Source organism: Lissotriton helveticus, chromosome 5_1 (genome assembly GCF_964261635.1).
Source record: "Lissotriton helveticus chromosome 5_1, aLisHel1.1, whole genome shotgun sequence".
In the NCBI taxonomy this organism is placed as follows: Eukaryota; Metazoa; Chordata; class Amphibia; order Caudata; family Salamandridae; genus Lissotriton; species Lissotriton helveticus.
Window position 1 is genome coordinate 468,984,855 of NC_136065.1, and position 27,267 is coordinate 469,012,121.

The 27,267-nt window shown below is 42.6% G+C and overlaps 1 protein-coding gene across 1 annotated transcript in view; it reads right to left on the bottom strand.

The window, feature by feature from the left end:
* Positions 1-1,756: 1,756 nt before the first annotated feature.
* Positions 1,757-27,267, bottom strand: part of LOC144754670 (S-adenosylmethionine synthase) — a 135,675-nt gene continuing 110,164 nt past the window's right edge. Inside the window, exons 7-9 of the mRNA XM_078642756.1 lie at positions 25,698-25,880; positions 5,194-5,327; positions 1,757-4,275 (exon numbers count right to left, since the gene is read on the bottom strand). Coding sequence (XP_078498882.1) covers positions 4,173-4,275; positions 5,194-5,327; positions 25,698-25,880 — 420 coding nt within the window. The 3' untranslated portion in view covers positions 1,757-4,172. The remainder of the gene's footprint in view (positions 4,276-5,193; positions 5,328-25,697; positions 25,881-27,267) is intronic.

A 27,267-nucleotide genomic window follows, 5' to 3' on the forward strand; every position in this document is an offset into this window, starting at 1 on the left:
GTTTGTGCTGGCGATCTTGTAGCAGGCAGGTATGGAGGCAGCGATGGGGACTATGACCAAGTCAAGGTCAATGTGGGGACTTTGTCAATGTGCTTGGTCTCTGAATTCAACTTAAGTGTTGAGCAAATTACTTAGCAGATATGCATGCCCCTTTTACTTCTAGAAACTCTGCAGCCCTAAACCCACTGACAGTGCTGCGCTCAGTTATAAGCTTATCACTTATTATGCACTGATAAGGAATTGAATCAGTCCAAGACTGGAAGCATGGAAAAGAATTGCTTGAAGTGTTCATTTGTGTATACATTTTTTAATCCATGTATTTACCAAAGCAACACTGATTTAGCTTACATGTGTTGCTTGTATGATTGAGTCTCTTCAATCTGCCTCAGATAAGTTACTAGTCTGGAGAGCAGTCACACATCTGCTAAGTGGCCCTATGTAGCGTGTGAAACAGTCAGTTAATATTTATTAGGCAAGAACACTTTACTTGCAGTTAGTTTGGAGCCAACAGTTTGGTTGGGGGGGGAAAGTAAAACCACACATTTCAGAAAGCACAGAGGCTGGCTAAAAAAGTCAGGCTGGATGAAGACGTCACATAACATGGGGCCCATAGATCACTTTCCAGTTACCAGTCAGTATCCCGCCAAAAATGTACATATGTATGTGGTATTTCTATAGCGCACACCTAGCCAAAAGGCAGCAGAGAGCTGTACAGGCTAAAAGACTAGCACACATTTCAAAGCGATTGTCCTCTGAGAACTTTAGGCTCCACAAATGCCAACCTTCTAACAGTCTCGAAGTACAATGAAGTACGTGTGGGTAACAGGGCCCTCCCATCCCCTCTTTGATCCAGTAGTGATTTACTTGTTTTCATGAGGGCTATGACAAACGTGGCTGTATACTTAAACTTGTGCTACTATACAATCTACTCTTGCCTTTATTATAATCAGCGCCAGCCCACCTTTACAGGTAGCACTGTAATAAATAGTAATTAATTCCACGAGTGATAGGCGAGGTAGCTGGTTTGTGGAAGTTTAATGCACTGTGATTTAGTGTTCTTTAAATAGTTTAATCTGCAGCCCTTCCCAAAACTAGAGCTGCGCTGGCGTGGCTATGAGGGTGTTGTTCAAGATCCTGGTCTGCTGCTTTACTTTTTCTTTTTTAAACTTCTTCACCTGCAGTCTGATGGCGTCCTGGCTGGGGGTGTTTCGAAAAACCACCTGAGATGGTGAGCATGTCGAAGATAAGCAGGGTTACTCATCACGATGGCTTTGTAAACAATGTAAAAGAAGGAAAGACTTGGACAAGAGTCAATCATGTCAGAATTACCACAGCGAAGCTGGCAAAACTGATGACTAGCCAGTCACAAGCCTAGATTGCCTCTCAGGTTGGTAGGCCGGAATAAGGACCAGTCCCTTGACAGAGTTGCTGCTGAAAGCCTGGTAGGACTGGGTTTCGTTGAATCACGTTAGCCCAGTGACTGAAAGATTGCTGGTGCTAGAAGCAGGCAGGATCACCATGAAAGGCCGGTTGCTGGTCGAATAACACCCATTGGGTCAAGTGACTTAGTTCATGTGTGTTGGTCTAGTAGACATTTCTTGATTTCTTTGAGCGCCTATTTGTCAAGCTAAAGCGAGGGTATTGAAAACAATGTTTATAATGAACATGTAGCTTCTTTTGTAAAAAAAAAACTAGCAACAACATATGAACCCTTAGGCCAACAAACTGAGGAAAGTAATGATTTTCTAAAACTGCATACATTTTGTGAAAGTTTTATTTAGGAAAGTTCCTATGCAATGGACTGGTAAAACTGATTTTACGAATGAATCAATGAATCACCAAATGAATTTAAAAAATAGCATTAGTTTCAGTTCTTGCCTGAAGGATTCTGTTTTAGCATGTCACTCTTGTTGGATAGGTTACTTGATACTCCTCAGGTTAAAAAAATGTCAATGACCATGCACTTAAAAATATTAGTAAAAGCACTGGATTTTAGCATTAGCTGTAACCCAATTCAAACTTTTCCAAGAGAAGGTTTCAAATAAGAGGAAAAAAGCAGCAGATTTCCACTGTACTGGATAAAAGAACATACAAACTAAATTTAAACACCATATCCCACAGCTTTAGTCTGTTCACTTTACCTTTGCTTGAAACTGGATCTGCCGTTTTTGTGTGAAATTCTCATCCATGGCAAAACGGGCGACCCACCTCTATTTAAATCTCTCCTTTTTTTCTGGGCGGTGAAGTGGTTTTTATTCACAAGATACATATTTCGATAGTATAGGTATTGAACAGATGGGTTTAGTTTTCCATTTGTATAAAGAACTGAAAGACTAACTTTTACTTGCATCTGCCTTAGAAGATGCGGTGGTGGGCATTCTGTCATAGAGGAGTTCTGGAAAACACCGACAACATAAAGGCATTCTGTGCTAGGTCTACAACAGTAGACACGTTTTCTTTTGTGAGGGGGAAGTTAATACTTGCAGTAGTGAAGAGGAGTTTAAGCAAGGTCAGCGGTAGGGGAGGGGCTCATCCTCTCAAGCGTGTGACCAGGAAGGCGTCACAAGATGTCTCTAAGGAAAACTAAAAGAAGGTCTGGGAGCAGAAAGTTTTGCATATGAGAGGTGCAACTATGACAGGAATGTCAGACAAAAGACGTGTTGACAGAGAAGAGCTGTGATAAACGTGAGCAAAGATACGAACAAGTTTACATCGCTTCCTTGTAGCTATATAATTCGAGATGCAGCAAGGCACAAGTGTCCACAGCAAGGATTTGCATCAAGTTAAGCTAAAGGTTATTACTGTGCTGCCGCTTTCATAGGTTGACCTCTTAAGACCAGTCACGGGCACTGCTTGGTGTTTTGCCTAAATGTAACAAAAGACAGTCTGATTCTGGCACAGTCTGCTACAACAGGCAGAATGAGGGGAAAAACAAAATGCAAAGACAATAAAATAGAGCTTTCCTATGTGCTTTTTCCCATCTTTCCTCCATTCCAAATTCTTCTCCGGGCCTCCTGCTGTTGAGATTACTGTCAGAGGATCCAAACATCAAGATTTGCTCCTCTGGCCCTTGGTGGACCCCAGATGCCTTGCCTCCTACCAATGCCGTTTCGCCAACATGATGGGCTTCGGTTCCACTGTGGCAGTAACAGCTTGGCAACAGTCTATCAGCTTTGGTCATTTACAGCATTAGTTTAAAAAAAATATAATTAAAATAAAATAACATTTGGTGATTCTGTTAGAGCTACATTAAAAAATTAAAACATGCTGTGTGCATTCGGTTGCCACGGGCAGTCTGTGGGTTTCCATAAAAACAGATACAAGTTTCCCACACTTTGATCCCAGAGGCGAAACATTCCAGTTCAAACAAAAATAGTGAAATAGCTTACTTTAGAGGTAGTCGTAGCAGAAATTATGGTGGGCCAACAAATGATTACATTTTCAGTCACTCTCCCAATCACAAGATCATCAATTGCAGCACCTATATTATACCAAAATACTGCTCATGAGTTAGTCACCAGGCACAGTCTGTGAAAAACCTTTGACATGCCATAAACGTATTCTTTTAAGAGGCTTAAAGCCTGTATTATTTTTGGCGAACATCTTTTTGGGGGGAGACGAAATTAACAATCCCCCTCTTGTAGGCCCAGCAGACCTCAGAAATACTCCTTTAAGTAGGTAACCTACACGAAAGAGCCTTCAACAGCATCCAAAACACTATATATTAAGACATACTTAAAACAAGGAAACTGGCCCCCACATGGCCACACATGACCATGTAATCTTGAAAAACACCTGTGCATCCACAAGCTCCTCCTTAAAACACAGGTGCTCTGGAAACTGAGGCAAGTTCCAAGTTCACCAAAGTGTGAGACTGATTTTGTAGTTGTAACCAATATAGCAGCATTGCAAAATTTAAAAAGCATGTGCTTGTTGAATAGCACAGAAAGAGGGTCTGATGTAAGCCAGCTGCAATAAACTGAAGCATCTGCATGGCTGGAGAACCCTCAAATGCAAGGCACAAAAGGTGCAATATCGTGAGTATTTGAGGCGGTGTCTGTATTCCTTGAGGCAGGTCCGGACTGTCTGTGGAATTCACAAGTCGCTCTGATGCAAGATCCCCCTTTCTCGTCCGTGGGATAGGGGGCGGGTGGGCTAATTATTGCGTTGCACTAGAAGATAATTTCCTTGGGTACCTCCCATGGAAACTCACACCGTCCAAAATGTCCGTAGCAGGCAGTTCTCTGATAAATTGCCTTTTTTAAATCAAGATCCCTAATGGAGAAAGGGAAAGGAGAGAAAATAATGAACATAATGGATTTGTCACAAATAAGACAATAAACACCAGAAATAAGAACATATCAAATTCGTGACCCTTTAATTGTTCACAGATGCTGGCTTCAATATTTGCAGTGGGATCTAAAGTTAATTTGGAAGCATAGACTGTACTGTATCATTAAGTGAGTAAGAAAGCGCAGATGCCTTTTTTTTCTTTTTTTAAATCGCCAAAATAAAAAAAACCTGAGTTCTGGATCTTCAGATTTCCAATCTGTGACAAGTAACAGAGAAGAAGAGGGATGCCTGGGCACGAGAACACAACTGGTGCAGCAAGGATTCCTCTATGTAGGCCCGGACCGGCCCTAGCGGGCACAGGCATTTCCCAAGTGGGCCGGGGGCCAGTATTGTGCCGTTGGAGGCCGGTTTTTATCACTGGGGGCACTGTACTCCACTCTACGCCATGCCACTCCACGCTACTCTGTGCTGCTGCACAACACAGGTAAAAACCATTGACAAAGTCAATAGCTCTAGCATAGGGGAAACCTACTGGCTTTTTCAATGCTCATTTATAATTACTCTTAGGACCAGAATATTTTCCATGGAGTTTCCAAATCCCTTAAGAGAAAACAAAAGTTTATAACTTCAACTTCAAGTCATCTGCCACTCTGTTGATCCTGCTGCACTCAACTGCTGTTGCTGAAAAACATCTCAGAGCAGTGCATCACCTGCGGCAAGCACGACAAAGATACACTTCTTCCCAAGACTGAACCACAAAATCCTAATTGATTTAGGCTTACAGTATACACATCAGACTCAACTTCTGCAGGATGCAGAATCATATGTCTGCTTTGTTCATCTGCGCTTTAGTTCCATGATTTTCTTTGCTCTGCACCATGGGAAAATCCTGGGTCTCACCTGACTATGACACCTGGTCGCAGGTCAAAGTTCTTATGCACAATTTCCAGGAGCTCCTTCTCAGATTTCTGGGATGTACCGTACGTAAACAATGAAACTGACAGAGGGCGAGCAACTCCTATGGCATACGCAACCTACAAGAAAGAAAAGGCTTTAAGAATAACGCAAGGGTGGCAAGGTTTGTAGGCTGTAAAAGATCTAGCGAAATGGTCACATTAATCAATCTGCAACATTCTAATTCATACCAAGTGGGGTACAGTTTCGATTGGACAACACCAGGCAGTAAGGGGAAAAGGAACATGGAAAGTGGATTAAGAGGCCGCTCTACATCAACGCTGCAAGGCCCCAAGGTGTATCAAGAAATTAGGTAAAACAGTACTTATAGTTATACATTTATAAATACTTATAACGTACATATGCAAATGTGTATAGTGTAATGATTGCTACAAATCGTTGGTGAGTACGGGGAGGTTTTAAGATTCAATAGAGGTGAAGTCTAAATTGGATTATGCACTCCCTTCGACAATGATTATAAATAGCATATTACTCTAGGCAGAGCGGCATATATGGTTTGTATAAAACAGTTTTTTTGAAATACAAAAGTTGTTATTTAAATTAGTTTCAAAATTTCAACCATTCAGGTGATTTATGATGTCCTAAAAATCATGGAGATTCATGGCTCCAGCTACTTTTAGGTATACTCTAGACCAATGGTCTTCAAACATTTCAATGCTGTGCTCCCACCGTGAAAATTGTAAGTCAAGGCTCCCCCTCAAACATTTTCACAATAATCTATTAAACTGGCAATGTTTAAATATGTCTAGACTTATTTAAACTTTTCAGTTAAGTTCTGTCACAGTTTTAAAAATGCAATCAAACATGATTGCCCAGTACAGTATTCTGGTAAGTTAGGCCTTACTAACGTGTAAAAGTATCCAGTGTGATAATTAGAAATGAGGTTGGGGGTTTTGAAGAATATCTGAAGTCCCTTCCTTTCGACACATACTCCCAACTAGGATATAAATGACAAAAGAGGTTAGTGACGGCCCATTACAGTGGGGCTTACTGTCACTCATTTTTTTTTTGCTGAAGACTAAGAACTGTTATAAGCATAATGCTTTTTTGGGCCAGAGCCTGGTGCCCCCACTGGGATCACTTGAGGCTCCCCTAGGGGCACCCGTTCACCAGTTTGAAGACCCATGCTCTAGACCATCACTAACTTTGCATCAACAACTGTAAATAGGGGAACATTTTTGTAGTTGACTTAAATTATTCCTCTACTCAAGATCCCAATTCATAAAACTCTCCTCCTTCGAATCAGCCTAACATTTTATTAAATATGGTGTTCCGCAAAGATCCATCCTCGAACCTCCTCTGCTCACTTTATAAATGTTACCTCTGGCTAGAATACTTCAAGATAATTCTATCCCCATTCATCAATATTTTGATGATACTGCTTTACCTCGGAGTATCTGATATATCCAGCATAATAAATCTGAAGTCCTTCTTCTGTAGCCTAACTTAACTTTATGTCATCACTGTCTCTGCAACAGAACCCCACGAAGATAGAATTGCTACTTCTAGTCTCTACCAACTATCTACCCCAGTCAAAAAATGGATGGCAGCGCCACACCATCGCTTGTCTCGTGTGCAGAGATGCTCTGATTAATCATAGACCAAAAACTAATTTGAAATGACCACACCTACAAGTTAGCAAAATCTGCTTCTTACAAACTTCATCTACTCAAGAAGCTATAACCATCCACCACTCACACTGGTCTAGACAGAGGTAATATTATCTTGGTAGGGTTTTTAAGTGTTCTACTGCACCCCTTTGAGCTATCCTGCATGCAGCATACTGGTTGGTTACAGGAGCAAAGAAACATCACCACATATTTCCCATACTAAGTTCTATTCACTAGCTCCCACATGAAGTCAGAGTTGAAGTCAAGACAACGTACACAACACATAAAGCAATATTGTACACCCTTTTTCCATATTTGAAGATCAAACTCCAATTCACCGGTGGTCAATGAAACATCAAAAGGCAGAAATCACATAATTTTAGAAATTCCTAAAACTAAAAACTATTACATCGAAGCCGGCCTTTTCTTGTCTAGCTCTTATACCGTTGAAGTCGATTCCGAACTGATTCAGGCTAAATCCTAACCTTCTTGAATTCCAAAAGGATTCGATAACACTCCTTCAGCATTTACCTCCCTGACTAAAGTACCAGAGTCGTTACCCTGCTGCAACCTTGATTTTTTTTGGTACTGGTTATAAGCCACTTCGTTATCTGTGAAGTGGTCCTCTGTCTTAATGCTGGACAAGCACTAGAAATGCGTAATAAAATAAAACGATACAATAAGGAGACATGAATGTATGCAGATGGAAAACTAGTTTCCTTATCGTCCGGTTCATTTTCAGATTAACCTTCTGCTCAACTGATCTTGTATGCTGATGCAGATTATCTGCTGGTATATATTTATTCCATCTTGGGGACTAGGTCTCTGCCATGCAGACAACACTTCTAATTCACTATTTGTGTTTGTGGTATGGCAGGTTGGTCTTCTCTACAACTGAACTACTCTCCAGGGTACTTTATGTAGGACTAAGACATGCTTCTTCAAAAGTTAGTTCGGTCTTTCTTGGCAAAGTAGGATTTCTATTTTATTTTACTGTGAAAGTCGTTGTCTTTTCAATTTTAAGTGGTTGTTCCTTGGACCCAATGGAAATTTGCCTCAAGGCAGAGTTTATCAATACTGTGACATTAGAGTCTTTGTCCTTTTCTTTCTTTTTGATGCTTGATCACATTTTTATGGTCTGATGACACTTCAGCACTAGTTGTATGTGTCAAGGTCTTTGGGATACTCAAAATAGCCCAAAGGATTTGCGTGCAGAGGTCCACTGTACAATCTCGGCAATCCTACTGCCTCCACAAGAAAGTACTTGTTAAAAAGTACCTTCCTAACACTAGTAGGTATTCAATGTTCTGACAGATAAACCTGGAAAAATATACAGAGAAGAAAATGATGGGAATGAATTGAAAACTTTTTCTAGTGTGATCCAGCAATTACTTTGACTTATGCACAGTTGCTTCAACTTGAGGGGACAGCACAGCTTAGGCGATTGCTGCACCCACATGTAGGACAGAGACTTGGGGAGGCAGCACTAATTTGCTCCTTGCAAGATCAAATTCATGAAGCAGTTACAAATTTTACTATATGCTACAGTGGCAATCTCTTTACACTCTACTGGTTTTTAAGGCATATTGAAGAAGATCTTACTCCTACCAACGTGATCCTGGATAGGAATGTAGGCCACCCTTAAAGGTTGCCTCTCTGCCATAAGGCTAAAGAAATACAATTCAGATTTGGCAGATGGGCCAGACACAAACTGCTTCTATACTACTGGCTTACATTTACTATGGAAAAATTCTGTAATCAATATGTTGACTTTGGCGGTAGCAAAAGAAAGGTTTTGACTTTTGGCTGCGTGCCAGAGAACACTGTTGGGCTATGGTAGTAGTCTATTGAACATATTGAAGATACAAATACTCACAACAAAAATGTATTTTGAATTAATAACTCCAAAAAGCTTTATAGGTTTGTATATGTTTAAGCATTGACTTGGGAATTTACCACCAGTGTCACAAGACTCCTGATAGTTGGGTTCACAGAGTGCTTCTAATAGAACAAAGAGTGTACAAATATCATTGTACTTTATGTTAAAAAAAAAAAAAATAAAAAAATAAAGGAATAAAGGGTAGCAGCAAATCTTAAATGATTATCACAGCAGAGATAAAAAGTCAGAGTTCATGTGGCACAGATCTGCAAATTGTAATCATAATAGCAGTTCTGAAAAACACTAGGTACACAAGAAACGCAATGAGTAACATCCATAGTCTAACAGGTGGAGCGATTATGTATAATAAACGTGTCCATCTTTCTGTACACTACTTAGCAGCTATGCTCAGTTTTTTCTTAAAACAAATCTTTCTATTGACAATGTAAGTTTCCAAAACAGCACGTGAAATTGTGTTTGCTGTGTGTTTATGACCCAAGCCCAAAATGAGAAAGAAACTAAAAACGTACTTTAGGAGACTGCAGACTTTGCGTCTTCCGATTGTTCAAATTCAGACTTGGTGAGACTTTGATGCACGGTCTCTGAAACTGGCTAAAATTCAGGCACACACCAAATAGCAAGGACCACTGGAGTGTTTCTACATTTTTAATGCTTGATATAAATGCAGACCCAAGTTTGGCCCATTGACTATAAAGAATATATGCAAGTAGAACCAGAATAACAGTCCATGAAACATTGGGTGCAACCTGAATGCAATTGTTTGAGCATATTGGACATCGAAAATTAAGAGAAGCCACAAATGTAGGAGTCTCTTTCATACACCCTTTAACACAGTGTCCAAAGGCAAAATCCTGCTCAAGTCCCTGAGTGATAAACATTTTGTCTGTAATTATTGGGCCTCATTTGTGCTTTCTAAATCACAATACATGATCTTGTGTGGGGCATTGTGGGATTTGGTCCAAAATCACGGTTTCTTTAAAAACATGTCTGTGGTCGACAGCCACATTTAAAATTCAATGTAAAACAAAATGTAATTTAAAGTTACCTGCTGATTAACAGAATTTTACACAGCAGGGTTCATTTCCAAAAGACTGAAACTTTATAACTATTGTTCACAGGCGCATGTTCATGCGATGGGGGTGTCCCCACGTTGACAACACTTGATGGATCATTATTTGTGAAAAGGATATGCAAACATCTTGGCAAGCTTATCAAAACCACAGGACTACATCTTATGGTGTTTTCTAGAAAGACACAGCAGTACTTTTAGTTCTCATGTTGCAGTTCTCCAGGCTTCCAGCCCAAAACATGTGAAATGTCATTGATTCTTCTGTAGCACAGTTCAATGGGGTTAGAAACGAACCAATCCATCTCTTCAACCTCAGTCTTCGACGATGGAATACACTGCACACGTGTTACCCATCCACATTAATACAGACGAGAACAAAGGACTTCAATGATTTCATCCGTATGAAATTATTTGCAGGTTCAGGAAGAGTGCAGAAGTTGCTCTTCAAATTGCCACCTGCACGGTGCACTCAATCCCAATGATAATCTTTGGGACTGGGTTATTGAAGGTCTTCTTGTTCTTCTGATTGAAGGCGTTCCACTAAGATTGCACTACAAGGTCTGAAACAACAATTAGATCCTCACAGACCCTTTAATTCAGTGTTGCGTTTGTCCAGGCTTATTTGGATGTGATGTAGGTTCAATCATACTAATAGCTTTAGCAACATGTTGGGTACAATCATGCTATGAAAAACGAACAATAGTTACTTACCTGTAATCTGTGGTTCTCCAGTATTGGTGTCTTTCATAGATTCACATGCCTGAATCATTCCCCGTCGTTGGAGTGGGAGTGCCACGGTACATAAAAAAGCAATAATATGCCATAATATCCTAGAAAAACTTGGTAATAACCAACCAGGAAGTAAAGTAGCCCAAGCTACATGAGAAAAAATTTCCACACTCATGACTATCCTAGTCATTTTGTATAGCCCAAACTGCAGCCAATCAGGCGACTGCACCCACCAGAAACTTCTCCCCAGAGGCTCAGGCTCTCAGATTTTTTTCGCACGGGAGTGAAGGTAAAACAACCTAGCCTAAGAGCCTCTGAAGGGAGGTGGGCAGGTTGCATGTGAATCTATGAAAGACACCAATACTGGAGAACCACAGATTACAGGTAAGTAGCTATTGTTCTTCTCCAGTATTGGGGTGTCTTTCATAGATTCACATGCCTGAATCAGAGTAGACAGCGGTATATAATAATGCTTGGAAGACGCTATCTGTAGCATAAGTTTGTATACATGAAAAAAACAATCATATAATAAAATGCCTCATTCCTTAATGCATGAAACAAATTGCAGTTACATGAGAATGTACATAAAAATAGGCATGAAATAAGCGTCTGGAAAGCAATACTGAGGAGGAGGGAAACAGAGGCTCACCTTATCTGAAAAGATTGCGCAGGACTGCTTGACCCACTGAAGCATCAGTCTCGCTGGCTGCAGCCAAACAATAATGCTTGGTGAAAGTATGTCTGCTAGACCAGGTCGCAGCTCTGCATATTTGCTGAAGAGGAACTCCAGCGAAAAGAGCAGTTGAGGAAGACACAGCTCTTGTAGAGTGAGCCCTTGGAGTTGCCTGCAAAGGTCTTCCTGCTTGTGTATCATAAAAATCAATAGCTGCAGAAATCCATCTAGCTATGGTTTGTTTAGACACTGCTTGCTTCTTTCGTATTTTTCCATAAGCAACAAACAATTGATTGGATTTGCGGATTGCAGAGGTCCTTTGTAAATAGAATTTTAAACATCTCCTGATGTCAAGGGTATGCAATGCCCTTTCCGCAGGGGATTGCGGATTAGGAAAAAATGTCCTTAAGATGATTGGCTCGTTCAGGTGAAAATCCGAAGGCACCTTACGCATACATTTTGGGTTTGTGCGAAGTACTACTGAATTGGACGTGAACTGTAAAAAAGGTGAATGGACAGTAAAAGCCTGGACATCACTGACTCTTCTAGATGAAGTCAAAGCCAACAACAGAGACACTTTACATGTTAGGAATTTTAAATCCACCCTGTGAATTGGTTCAAAAGGGTGGTGCATGAGCTGCGTAAACACTATATTGAGATGCCATGATGGAGGTGGACGACACATTGGAGGAAACATTCTGAAAAGTCCTTTAAAGAACTGCTGTATTATTCTTGAAGAATAAAGAGAGGTGGACCCATTTTGACGGTACCTTGAAATGGCTGCTAGGAAAACCTTTAGTGTTGCGTGAGACAAACCTGATCTTGCCAGGTGTAAGAAAAAAGGCAATATCTGATCCGGCGTTCCTTGAAAAGGATGAATCCCAGCTGATTGACACCAGATACAGAACCTTTTCCATTTAAGTCTGTACGTCTTTATCGTAGCAGGTGCCTGTGCATTAGCCAGTACCTCCTTACAATCTGCAGAGATATTGAGATGGGCGAATTCAAGGTACTCAGGCGTCAAGCTGCTAATTTTAGAGAGGCCGGGTCCCGACGGTAAATCTGGCCATTCTGAATGGAGAGGAGATTCGGTATTGGTCGAATCTTGTATTGGATCGACTGAGAGGAGAAGGAGCTTGGTGAACCAGTATTGGCGAGGCCATCTGGGGGCGATGAGAATCCGGCGACACAGCTCTTTCTTCATCTTCGGGAGAACTCTGGGAACCAACGGTATCGGAGGAAAGGCGTAATCATATATTTGAGACCAGTTGGTCGAAAACGCATTCCCGTGGGAGTCTCTGTGGGGATGCCAGCTTGCAAAGAACAGGCATTTGCTGTTCTTCTTGGTCGCAAAGAGGTCTAGATCGGGATGACCCCACTGCTGGAAAACCCGATCCACCGTTGGTTGATGAAGTTCCCATTCGTGTGTGGACACCGTTGACCTACTGAGGGTGTCCGCCAGAACGTTTGCAGTTCCCGGTACATGAACAGCCAAGAGATTGATTCTGTGTCGTATCGCCAATGTCCATATCTCCTGGGCTAATTGAGGTAGACGAACCGACCGTGTTCCTCCCTGTTTGTTTAAATAATGCATGCTTGTAGTATTGTCTGTGCGAACCAATACCGTGGCCCCTTGAATGATTGCACGAAAGGACTTGAGGGCTAGGAAGATGGCTCTTAGTTTTAATAGATTGATGTGCCAGACCTTCTGTTGAGGGCTCCATTTCCCGCTGACCGTCAGCCCTTGAAGATGTGCTCCCCAACCCTCGAGGGATGTTTCTGTGGTGATTTTGTAGTTTGGCGCGTCTTGAAGAAACGCGCAACCCTTCTGTAAATTTCTTTCCTGAATCCACCAGAGAAGAGCCTCTCGGATTCGAGGGGTGACTTGAATGAGATCTTCGAATGAGCCGGAGACCTGCAGCCATTGCAGATTGAGTTCTTCCTGAAGAGGCCTCATCCTGAGGGGGTAATTTGGTATCACAGGAATGCAAGAAGAAACCATTCCCGGAAAAGACGAACTGTCAGACTGAAACTGACCTTCTTGATAGTAATATCCGAGCCATGTCTTGTATTCTCTTTTGTCTCTCGTCCGATACAAAAGCTCGGATCAGCTGTGTGTCCAAGGTTGCTCCCAAGAAAGCTTGCCTTTGGGACGGTTCCAGTTGTGACTTGCTGAGATTGATGGATAGACCCAACGACTGGAAGAGAGACAGACACCGTTGGACATGGATGTCTGTTTGTGCGTAAGAACCCGCCTTGATAAGGCAATCGTCCAAGTAGGGAAATATTTGTATTCCCTCCAGCCGGAGGAGTGCTGCTACTGGAGCTAGGAGCTTTGCAAACACTCTGGGGTCTGATCGTAGTCAAAAGGGGAGGACCTTGAACTGAAAATCCCTGCCAGCCACTATGAAAATCAGGAACTTCCTGTGACGGGGTAAAATGGGAACATGGAAATACGCATCTTGAAGGTCCAAGGTAGCCATGTACTCCCCTGCCAATAGAAGATGCAGTATTTCTTGGAATGATACCATCCGAAACAATAGTTTTCTCAAGTACTTGTGGAAGGTCTAGAATTGGACACCATTCTCCGGATTTCTTCCTTATTAGAAAGAATCTGGAATAGAATCCTGTTCCTCTCTGAACCTGAGGGACTTTTTCGATTGCTCCTTTTTTTAACATCAGATTGATCTGGGAAAACAACTCCTTGAGATGAGCTGGAGGTGGGCCCCTTGGTGGAACATTTGGAGGAAATTTTTCGAATTCGAGGACATGGCCCTTGGCCACGATGTCTAAGACCCACCTGTCCGACGTTATTGAGGACCATGTTGAGTAAAATTTTGAAAATCTACCTCCAATTTTTATGTGGGAATGTGGCAGTAGCAGTGGCAGGTGATGAAAATCCTTGCCTTTTATTGGAATCCTTTCCGCGGTAGGCAGGCTTCCTTTTGTTTTGGGAATAGGTTGTGTTACGCTGGCCGTAAAATTGGTAACGTTGGGACTGGTAACGTTGATTCCCCTGCTAAGGTCTGTAGGAAGATTGCGGACTATAACTTCCTCTAGTATTTGACGATCCACGTCCTCTCGCACCCCGAAAGGGCGGCTTTGGAAATTGTAAGGTGCCGAGGGATCTGGCTGTTTCTGTGTCCTTTTTGATTGTTTGCAAGGCTTCCTCTACGTGCGGGCCAAACAAAATATCTCCGTTGAAAGGCATGTCTAAGACTTTAGCTTGCACCTCCTGGTGAAACAATGTCGCTTTTGGCCAGCCTTTCCGGCGCAGGACAGCAGCCCCCGCTAGCTGCCTCAATCCAGTCGAAGCCACATCAACTGCAGAGTCTATAATCTCGGCCAAGATTCTCTCTCCCTCCTGCAGTACTTTCAGAGCGTCTGTTTTGGAAGGTTCTGGAAGCATGTTGATAAACGGCGAAATGTCCGACCACATTTGCTGGTCGTACCTGCCAAGAATGGCTAAAGAGTTGGCAGCCCGGACCGTAGTTGCTGCCATTGTAGACACACGTTGCCCAATAGCATCTAGACGCCTGCCCCTGCCATCTCTATCCGGTGGGGCTGTGATTGAGGATGAAGGATTTCTGGACCGCTTCTGTGCAGCCTGTACGATCACCGAATCTAACTTAGGGTGCCCTATGAGGCAAGCTGGAGACTTCTCAGGTGCCTTATATTTTTTGACTATTCTCTGCAGTACTGGAGGGATAGAAGCAGGAGTGGACATCACCTTAGGTCCCTCTTTCCAGATGAATTCAACAATCAGTATTGACTTAGTCTGCTTCCTTGGCTGGTCCTTGAAGTCATAGAGGAAGCATTCCTCTTGTGTAGTTTCCATTGGAATAAGGAAACGTTGTGTAGCTCTTTCCATAAGCTGGTGGAAACGGCCAATAGCCACTGGAGGTGAATCTGCAGCAACCGGAGGTGTAGGAGAAGGTGTTTGGACCTGATAATCGTCGCACTCTGACAACAAGGATCTGTCATTAACTTCACCTTTCTCTCTCTTTTCTTCGTCAGATGATTGTTCAGGATGATGGGAAGCTACAGGCGAAGGAGGCCTTGGAGACCTGAAATCAGACGTGGACGCTTGCACCACAGGTGTAGGAGGCACAGAGTCCGCTGGCTCAGATGGTGGAAAACGCCTGTAATAATCGTTAAGCATGTGCTGTAGATTCGTTAGCAATGCCACACGCATCTGAGCTGTGGGCACACTAGTAATGGGTGATGACACATGCTCAGGCGAAGGTTGATCATCTTGATCTTCTTCTTGGTACTAGATAAGCAAGGACTTGTTGCTGCTCCAAACCTTCCATCCAAATCAGAATCTTCCTCACTATCCTCAGAGTCCAGCATTTTCTCAGGGACCTGTAAGGGTACTCTGTGAGGCGACAGGTGCAATGGAGATAAAGGTTCCAGTCCAGAACCGCGTTTCTGTAGCAAGGGAGGCTTCGGCATTGATGTAAAAGCCGTAGATGGTGACCAAACATGGATTGTTGTACATGTAGACAGTTGCAGCGTCGACGGAGGAACCGTTGACAGGCTCGTCGACGGAGGAATGGACCCTGACGATGATAAGGTTGTCGTCGACGGTAAAGTAGTCTTCGTCGACGAGGAGGGTTTTGTCGACAATGGAGCCTTCGTCGACGATGGAGCCTGCGTCAATGATGGAGCCTTCGTCGGCGATGGAACCTTCGTCGATGATGGAACCTTCGTCGACGATCTGGTCGTCGACGGTGTAGGTGTCGTCGACGAGCTCGTCGTCGACGATGATGGAGCAACCGTCGACGGTGGCGTTGACGATGAAGCAGTCGTTGACGGAATCTTCTTAAGCTTGGCCGTCGACAGGGCAGTGACTATGGCAGATGAAGATTTCCTTGTCGACGAGATAGGCTTGACTGAGACATAGACCAACATCGACGGAGGAGACGCTGTCGACATGATCATCTCAGGATTAGGTGAAGAGAAGGTTACCGTAGAAGTAGATGTTGCGTCGAAGGAGTCGTCGACGGCGCCGTCGACGACTGGGTCTTCTTCTGAGGAAAAGTCTTCTCAGAAGTTGGTTTCTGAGGTACATTTTTGGTCGCTCTTCTCAGGGATGTAGATGGCAAAGGTTTGCTCTTAGCAGGGGGAGTAGCCTTAGAAGTAGAAGGCCTCTCAGACCCCTTAGAAGATTGTTGCTTCTTCACAACCTTGGCCCCAGGAGAAGATAACACCTCTTCAGCAGCTCTCTTCCTAGAAGCTGTAGTAGACCCAGAGGCAATACTGCCTACCTCAAAAACAGGATTATCTTGATCCTAGAGCTTCTGTAGCCACAGAAGCAAGCGGCCCTCCGTATCCCTGAAGGTCTTCTGAGGGGAGGTCCTACATATCTTGCAGTCCTTCACCTGATGGTCTGGGTAGAGGCAGTAAATGCACTTCTTGTGGGGATCTTCCAAGAAAAGCCGGAGCTTACCACAAGACTCACAAGGTCTGAATAACGATTTCTTTGAGGAAGACATCTTAATGTCAAGGAATCTTGAAGGAAAAAGAGAAGTACTGAGCAGAGCTCAGGGAGACTCCCTTCACACGACGTGCAGTAGAAAATCTGAGAGCCTGAGCCTCTGGGGAGAACTTTCTGGTGGGTGCTGTCGCCTGATTGGCTGCAGTTTGGGCTATACAAAATGACTAGGATAGTCATGAGTGTGGAAGTTTTTTCTCTTGTAGCTTGGGCTACTTTAATTCCTGGTTGGTTATTACCAAGTTTTTCTAGGATATTATGGCATATTATTGCTTTTTTATGTGCCGTGGGACTCCCACTCCGACGACGGGGAATGATTCAGGCCTGTGAATCTATGAAAGACACCCCAATACGGGAGAACTAAAAATGCTCACTGATAAACAATTGAACAACTGGAACAGGGGAACGAAATTTAAATATATATTTTTTTAAAGCAAGTCCTCTTCTATGATAGAGAAAGCAATCTATTTGACTGCATAAAAAACACACTCCGAGAATAAAATTTGCTTTGTTTCTGTGACATACAATATGTTGTGTGACCCAATCGCACAAACATTAGAGTATACGAGGTCCTATCGGACAGTCTTCCAGACCAAGCTAGTCCTAAATGCATTTCTTTGTCATCTGTTCTACGGCAACTACCGATAGGGGGTTTAGGAAATCATTGGTGCTATTCTGATACAGAATGTTGTATCATTTATACCAGGTGTAATATGTAAGGTTGACAACCCTGGTGGAGTGCAGCAGGTATGATTATGAGTTTAGCAGGACCACCCGTGTATAGGCTGATAATATGGAGTTTGCCTGGAACATTGAGGACATGACATCCAACACCTCAGCCCACAATGACTATGGTGCTATAAGAGTGTTTCTTGTGCAAGAATGTATGGCAATGTTAAAATGGAATTCTTTCTGTACCATCAGGTACATCTTTTACAATGGGATCAACCTGAAATTTTCCTTCCTCACTATGGTGGTTTGGAATCAGTTATTCCTGAGTTGTCAAACTTTATGGCATGAAACATAGGACTTCTTAAAAGTGGAATGGCATCAGAAGGCTTGAAGAGCTGGCTAGCTTAAAGTTAAATTATTGTTTTTACCAGACCGGTCTACAGTGAATTGTGTGCATAGCTAATAGGAATTCTTCAAACTTCCCCTGACTAGGGTTCTGTAGCTGAGATTAAGGAGTAATAAGGTACATGAAAAGGGGTTTTAACTTCAGCTTTTAGAGAAGCCTGTTCTTGCAGCCTATCCTCTTCCATCTTCTTTAATTCTTTGAAAATACCCTTTCTAGGCAGGACTCTGGACATCCCGCTGTAAATCACTGTTTGCCTGATCTTAGTACTGTTGCCCAGGGGAATTTATCACCTCTGTCAAACTTTTGTGGGGCTTTTTTGTAAAATGCACCTCACACAGTGGACGGAAAACTGCGGTTTCTCCCTGGAATTCTATGGTGTCTGCTGCTTTGCCAGCACACTATATCAATGACGGCAAACAAAACACCCAGGGCTCGTCACCCATACCTAACCAACAATTTGAAGGTAACTGCCATAAATCAGGGCAAGCCACTGTACTTCTCAAGACAAGCTGCTAACTGGTATGCCTCTCCAGTCATCCTCCTAGTTATCTTCCAGTGCCACATGGGAGGGCTTCATTTGGGTGTCTCTGCAAAACCAGCCACCGAAGGAATCTCTAAAGTCAGCAGACTCTAGATCCAACCTCTCATTTTAATGATGGGACAGGCATATTTAATGCACCCTTCAACGCAAAGGGATGCTGCCTGGATGTCACCATCAGCACCACCAACACTTGTCTCCCAGTCTTTTCAGATCTTGCAGGGTTGATCTACTAAGGAACAGGTCACCTCGGCCCACAGCTCCATTCAACCCTAGAAAGGTCATTAAAAAGGAAACTGATTTACTCCATTAACCTGGACCACCCCAATGATCAATCATGTTAACCCCTTGCCCGCGGCCGGAATTCCGCTCCTGTGCTGGACATTCCGATCGCGGGCGTGGTCATGACGGCCCCCAGCCGTCATCAGCACACGAGCACTGTGTGCCATGACGGCTGGGGGCCGTCATCCGCATGGAAGGGGTTAACATCTGCGTCTTTGGACAATACTATATCTTGTAAAAAGATCAACAAGAGCTAGGCCAACTTGGGATTCCTTAATTTACTAGTAGTTTTGGATGCCATGTTTGGGAGAAAATGGAGTAGGCTGGGTCTATTCCTGTGCCCCAGTCTCCACAGTCAAGGCTCTTGGAGAAGACTGCTTAGTTTATTAAGCCACACTGTGGTGTAGCCTGATTACAGACCAAACATCCTGCCATCGAAAAGTGTAATGGGGATCCCAAATGCACTGAAAGGAGGGCGACTGGTTTTGAAAGTGGATTTAATACAATTCATATGAAAGGGAATTGGGAACATGAGCACCAAAGACAGGGGCACTCATTGTCACACAGGGCACCCTAAGTTAGAAGATGTATGTAAAGTGCTGTAGAACATGGATTCCAATGGCTCAGAGTTCAACACAAGCACAAACAGGCCTACACAAAGGTGAAACACAAGTTTTCTTCTCAGACTGGCATACAAGTACCCAGGATGTTAAAGATCCTGGGTGGCCTTTCAACACTATGCTCCGGCCCAAGCAGTGTGGCACAGTCCAGGCGCTCACTGCGATGGTATAGGGTGGGGCACACATGGCAGGTGTATGGCACCTTACAGGCTCACAAGCAGTATAGTTCTTCAGTGGTTCAAGGGCATCAGCAAAGTACATATTTCAGTAACCAATTCACATCAGTTGAGCTGATGTGAAAAACCCAAGAGGCTACTGCATGTTCCCTGCTCGAGTCAATTCTCCATTCAGTCGAGAGCCTCAACATTCTTACTTCCCAGTCTTTCAACCAATGCCAGTAACAATGACAATGACAATTCTCCATCTATTAACAAAAATCAAACCTTTCCGGGTGCAGAACAACCCTGCCCTGCCCAGTGTCCCCTTGCTGTGCGGGCCACACAACATCTAGAGATGGTACATTCCCTAGTTCCGTTAGACGCAACTGGGAATGTGGGCCAACCAGTCCAGAAAAATAGCGACTTAAAACATTCACTCCTATCTTGGAATGTAGCAGGCCTGGGTAATAAGATCACCCACAAACCTTGGTTGGAGATTGTACAGAAGCATGGTGTTCTTTGCCTGCAAGAAACTTGGCTTGTAGAGGAAAGTCACATTATGGGGTATCGAACATTTCATTCACCCGCTGTTCCCTCTCCTCAGGGTCGAAATAAAGGGGGCCTGTGCATATATACATCGAATGTAGGGGATATAAAGGTATATGATTTCCATTCTGATCAATACTTCCAAATTCTTTCATTTAAATGGGGCACCACACAAAAGGTGATACTGGTGAATTTTTATAATAACATGCCAGCTAATGAAATGGAATTGATTTTGAATAAAATGTCACACCATATTCATAAAGTGAGAGATCAAAACACGGGGGACCACACAGTTCTATGGGTGGGAGATTTTAATTGTGCCATCTGCCCATCTTCTGAGTTAGGTTTGTGCGGCCTTTCAGATCACGAGGAGGATGGCCCTTTCCACTTCTCACACACCTATTTGGGGTCTCTCCTCAACAGTATCATATTCTCTTTTGATCTTACTTTCGTTAATCAGGCATGTTCCCCCCCAGTTCCCTTTGCCCCAACATACAATGGTAGAGGCTGTGAAACCACAATTGATTTTGCACTAACGTCACCCACTAAACCCAACTTTATAACTTTTTGGGAGATTGGGGACGACCCAATGAGCGATCATTATCCGATTATTTTTGGGGTAATGATCGCAGAGGAGAAAGCAAAGGAATCTAGTGGGCCGCTATATTCACTTGAGGTCACTTTAACAAAGATAAACGGCTATGTGATAAAGTGGGAGAAATTGAATCCCTTAATCTTCTTTCACAGCCTCATATCATCTTGCTTTACAGACATATTTGTCTGTCTAGAAGAAGATATTGATCCAAAGGCGATCATGGCAGCCTTCGCTAATATTCAGCTTTACATTAAAGACATGCTAACTAGGAGCCACAAAAAGAATGGGAAACACACACGTGGGTGGTTCGATTCCAGGTGTACAGCTGCCCTAAAGAATTTGAAGAGAGTTTTAAATGCTATTCCCAAAGATAGGGTGCAAATTTCCAAGGCCAGACGAGAGTATAAGAGGGAAATTAACCATCGGAAGGCAATAATGAAAAGGGAGGCCTGGGAAGCTTTGGGGGAAGCTGCCAGGAATAAGGACACTAACCTCTTTTGGAAAGTTATAAGATCGGTATATAACACAAAAGTTAGTGACAATTGCATAGATGTAGCAATTACGGCAGAGCTCTGGGTAGAACACTACGGCAAACTTTATACCAATAGCCAGGGGGACACCCAGAACCAACAAAAGGAAACCTCATCCTTGAATAATTTAATTCAGGATTACCAGTCAAGTGACCCCCCAGTATCCCCCTATCCAATTGATCTGGTTTTTACCTCTCTAGAAGTGGAAAATGCCATCAGGGAAAGCCCATCAGGGAAAGCTCCTGGCCCCGACCACACCCCTGTGGACGTTTACAAAACAAACCTCGAATTCTGGGCTCCCCTCTTAACTAACATTTTAAATATGGGAAACAAATGTGGCTTAATTAACACCTGGTCAGATGCAATTGTAGTGCCCATCTTTAAAAAGGGGAATAGGGACGATCCTGCTTGCTACCGTCCTATATCTCTATTGGACGGTCTCATGAAAATTGCAGGAAGGATCGTCCTTAAGAGAATTCAACACTGGGAGACAGAGAAAAAGGTCATCTCCGAACTCCAATACGGGTTCCGAAAGGGAATGGGTACCCAGGAACAATGTTTAAACCTGTCCCTATTGATCTCCAAATACACCGAGGCCAAAAAAGGGGACCTGTTTGTTACCTTTGTTGACCTCAGCTCAGCATTTGATTGTGTGGACCATCTCCAGCTCTGGTCAACATTGGAACATATCGGGGTGGATCCCACCATCATTATATTCATAAAAGAACTATATAGAGATGCCGGGGCTAGAGTGAGGTTCGGGTCCCAGGGTCAATGCACACAGAAATTTGCCATAAATAGAGGGGTTAGGCAAGGCTGCATACTTGCGCCCCTCTTATTTAGCTTTTATATAAATCCTATTGTAGAGCATTTAATAAATCTGCCAAGTGACTACCCAGCTGTCAATGGTAGGCCTGTACCCATTCTTTTATATGCCGATGACGCGGCAATCATGTCTAGGACTAAGGTAGGGCTGCAGAGAGTAGTAACTGAATTCTCATCCTACATGGGGAAACGAAATCTGAAAGTGAACATCTCCAAAACTTTCTCCATGTCATGCACCCAAAAAAACAAAAGGCCACAATGTTCGATATATCTTGACGAGCAAAGAATTGAGTGCACGGAGCCCTTTTGCTATCTGGGTGTTGTTTTTGAGAGGAAAGGAGGTTGGAAACATGCAGTATCTGCTAGGAAACTTGCCTTTAGTCGTGCCATTGGGGCCCTGCGAACTTTCGCAGCAAAAATCGGGGGCAAACCGACTGCTGAGATGTTACAGATCTATCAAGCCAAGTGTATAGCGACAGTCACTTATGGAGCAGGCCTATGGGGCTTTGAAAACGTGTCCTCGCTACAAACCTGTGAGAACCTTTTTATCCGCTATTTACTAGGTGTGAGCAAATCTACTTCGACTTTTATTACCCACATTGAGACTGGCCTTAAATACCTTAGCGACACTATAAAGTTATCACCGTGTTTGCTGTGGCACAAAATCTGGACCACTATGGAATGCCAATTTAACAGAGAACTCATCGCGGACTGTAAGAACTTGGATGGTGCATCCAAAATCAAATGGCTACGATACGTCCAGCAGATGTTCTCTAAAATTGGACACCCTGAATTTTATGATACTCCAGAGTCCCTAGAAAACTTGTCTAGGCCAGCTCTCAAAAAACTTTTAATCACACAATTGGAAAGCGCCAGATGGAACATTGAGAAACTTAAGACTTCTACCCTGAGTTATCAAAAAATTACCCCTATTGAAGGTTTACAAATGTATCTCAGGATCGAAACTGCACCTTACCCTCGTATGCTTCTTACAAGGCTGCGTTTAGGTACCTTTTTCCATATGGTCACCCTCCCAAAACACAATGATTGGACTTCGGCGAATTTAATTTGCCCATGCGATGACCATTCATCGCAAAGTAACATTCATATTATGTTCTTCTGTAATCTTTACTCTGCCCGAGGAAATTATTCCTCTTACCTCTTCTTAAATCCTGGGGCATAAGAACATGTAAAACTGCTTATCTGAAGTTACTTTTGTTAGATGAGGTGTATATTATTTTTGTTGTTTCTCGTTTTTTAATGTCAGTGATGAAATACAGAAACTCTATGGTGTAAGCCTTACATGTTTAAATTCTCTAGAAGTTCTAACATGAGACTTTTCGGTTATATGTTTATCGCTGACTTTTTATATATGGAAAAATGTTTTACAGATTCCTTACAAATTTTTTCAATGTGGAAATCTTTTTAAATTCATGGTATAAACTGTACCTGTATGCTTTTATGATTTCTCAGATAAATCGAATAAAGCCAAATTTGATTTGATTTGATTTACTTCCCAGTCCCAGCAGTTCCCGGCCTTCCAGAAGAGCTAGGTGATGGCAGTCTTAGTAAAATTAGAAAAGACGAGGAAGCACATCAAGTTTCAAGTAAAGTATCACAGCGATCCTCTTGTAGTCATCGTTTCTCAAACTGGTTAGTTTTCAAGCGCTCCAAAGTAATAAAAAGGACAAAGTCTTCTCTTCTTAAGATTCACTTGACCAGCTCACACAAAGCATTTTGTTCTGTCATCATATCTTTATCAGGGCTATTGTATTAGTCCAATGCTGTAAAGCTTTATGAGTACATCTGTAGCGCAATCTTGCTGGATTTATTTTAGCATTTAAAGTCACCTATTAGACATTGTCAAGTACTAGCTCAAAAAATAATTGTTTTAGGTCAATTCAATCCAACAACCGGCTGCTTTCTCAAATCTCTTAAGACTCTCTATATGTGGCCTCCTCTCAGGTACAGTTTCCAATTGTTTTTTTTTTTCACAAGTTGTCCAAAACATTCACTGTACATTACATTTGTCACTTGCGACAGAGTGTTTCCCACTATAAGCTCCAGCATGGCTGTCTTAGAATGGTCTTAATGTCCATTGATTATTCCTTATCTCAATGGGAACAGAAATGGAGAATCTTGTTCGGGCATGTTACTTCTTTTCCTGGTGTTGCAGAGATTCCTCTCGTGGGACAACAAATACATGGGAATGGCTCAGTCACACATTATTGTTATTATCATGAGGGCCAACTTCAAATTTTGAATTTCCTAGAAAATGCGAGTGCTTAAAATATTTTATTGACAATTTCCTGGCTTTATACGCTGGAAAGAAGGGGGAACATCAACATCAATGGAATGAAGATTGGGTTTCCAAACAAGATATGTTGATGCTAGGCAGCCAGTAGATGTGGATGCTACTACCTTACCATAAAATTACAGTTTCCAAAGAATCGACTCAAGGAGGTGCTACATATAAATTATTACTTTTACATCCACAGAGATGACGGAACCTCTAACATGTGCTTCATACGCTGAGTTTTTGTGGAGAACAGCAAAGAGTTAAATTCCCTCTGTCTATTCAAAGATCGTCTGAATGAGGAAAGGTAGGTTGATAGGCCTGGTCTCTGAAAAAGTACTAAGAGTTTAAATTTAAAATTTGTGTAGCAGACGTATGGGCGCACGTTATATATGGCATAGGGTAGTGGTAAATTAGACAAGTGAGAAGATGTGCTGTGATAGCATGGGTTGTAATGGACGGTGAGTGTTAGTGGAGACTTTGGAGGGTTTGTGTTGCTGTAGTTGAGTTCAAGGTTATGGATTATGGTAAAAGCGATAGATGTTAGAGTCAGACCAGTCTGGGAGTGGCAGTACGAAATATAGGTAGTGCAACTCCAAAGAGATAAAGGCCAGAGGAGAAGATAAGGCGTGTTTATCCTACTGATTCAATGGAGGGGCAACCCAAGAGGTGGGCTCCAGAAAAGGGGGGGGGGGAGAGGGAGAAAAAGGAGCCCATATTTCTAAAAGGTGGACCTGCCACAGTGATAACCTCTTTTCCTGGTCATGAAAGGCACTCTTGCTGTCCTAAACCTTCATGTAATGCATTGTGAAAGCTGTAGTCTTGCTTTGCTTCCACACACATAATTAGAATAGCACACATGAAAGCAATGATTTGTAGTTCAAGCCGAGAAACTGTGTTCATGATGACTCGAATTAAAGTGGTGACCCTATGATCTGCTGGAAGACAAACCCCTTTCAATGGGTGCTGGTTTGATTAAAGGTAGCAATAGATGTTGTAAAGTTTGAGAATTACTCACTGGCATGAGATTGGTTAAGGGGCCTGTGTGTAAAGTTGTGCCTGAACTGGCTGAAAAATGATAAGACAGAGAAAGATAGAGACTCTTGCAGCAACTCTTTCAAAGGAGAAGAATACATGGAATTTTACTTAGGCTACAAGACTGACGCTTGCTTTGTGTGAATGATCATTTTGCAGAATGTTGTATCCCTCTCAGATGAGGGCTTTGAAGATATACATGGGTGTTAACCATGTTTTGGTGATGAAGATCACATCCAGTTTTATTACGGCAAGTTTTGGAGAATGAATAAGTACCAAGGAGCACAAAGCACTATGTTTGTGTAGAGGAACTTCAAAGTGATGACCCTTCAAGCTTGGTAACCTATAGTACCCATAGTTTCATAACTAATTACCCCTCAATTTAACAGGTTATATCAAGGTTTCAGAGGCCAGAGATTCAAACACAGGAGCTCAAAAAAATTCCTACCTGAACCAAGACACGGCGACACAGCTTTGCATGCACCAGAGACTTTGCTACCCAGCGTGCTGCATATGCTGCAGACCTGTCCACCTTGGTGTAGTCTTTGCCAGAGAATGCACCGCCACCATGGGCTCCCCATCCTCCATAGGTGTCGACAATAATCTTGCGACCGGTCACGCCAGCATCACCCTGCAAGTTTCCAAGAAATAAGAACATTTGCCAGATGTATTCTAGTTACAAACAAAATGCACAGCAGCTCCAATTTCTCAAGGAAGGGCCACCTTCATAAACCCACAAAACAAATACACAAACAAATACCCCACATAGCAGAAAGAGCTATTCATTTCCTAGACTGCACATTAGTGGACATCATCTTTAGCAGTTAGCACTCCAGCTTTCCCAGATGCTTTTGAGCATGTACAGGGTTGCAGATGCTTATAAAATGAACGAATGCATGTCCGAGACCTTAGACAAACACCGCACAATTGCCAACTGAAAGCACATCTCTTTGATGCTATAGCAAGTTGTTAAAAGAGATGCTGCTCTAACAAGTTGCTACAAATAGCAATTTTGTACTGAAATTAGTTCATGAGTGATTTTATTGGCAGATTGTATTGTGTTTTTTTTTGTGTTTTGTTTTAGTGCTATTGCAGTTTTATTCTACTAATGCTACACTGGAGCTAACTTATGTTTTGGCACTAATAGGACAGAATCCAGGCTCCCAAGTGGGTTATCTCTTTGAACAGCTCTTGGGTTTGCGGTCGCCGTTTAGTGTACTAGCAGGACCAGCTTTCCATTCCAGGACTGCACATTAGCGGACGCCATCTTTAGGAGTTGGTGCTCCAGTTTTCCCATATACTCCTCAGTAAGTGCAGGGCCGCAGATGCTCATCAATGACACGCTGCACGCCTACACTAAAGGCAATCCAATCAGCACCTGGCTGCTCTTACGTCAGTGCAAAAAGTTAACCCTCTCCCTATAGTCTCAAACAGTAGGAGAGCCTACTCTTGGCGCATGATGTTAAGCCTTGTGGGAAAAATGTGCGAGCTCCCCGGGAATTTTCAAATAAACTATTGAGAAGTTGGGCCTGAGTTTAGATCATGAGGCATCCTTTAGTGTTTTTACAACCCAGTTTTCTTAAATGTCGAATCTGTCCCAGCCCACTCAAAACACAAATATGACTTGGTTAAGAAAATGAACTGGGACTCCCTACGTTTAACAAAAAGTTGGTTACATGATGTATTGGGCCAACAACTGGCCCAAACAATACCAAAAGGGTTTAAAATTATCCATGTTAACCGTGTAGAACGTGAAGAAAGGGGAATTGCTATTAGTCATAGGAATGGTTGGGATTGTTCTTTCATGGAAAAAAGTGACAAATGGGAATTTTGAATTTTTGGTATGAAAATGCTTGTTATCCGTGGAATTGACCATGAATTTTCTGCTAAAATATTACCCACCTAAATTAGATGACCAGTTATGGAAAGAGGTATAAAACAGGTGTGAAACTTCAAGAATAAGCACGCAAAAAAATCATGGGGTTAGGAGATTTTAATCTGCATAGGGATGATATATG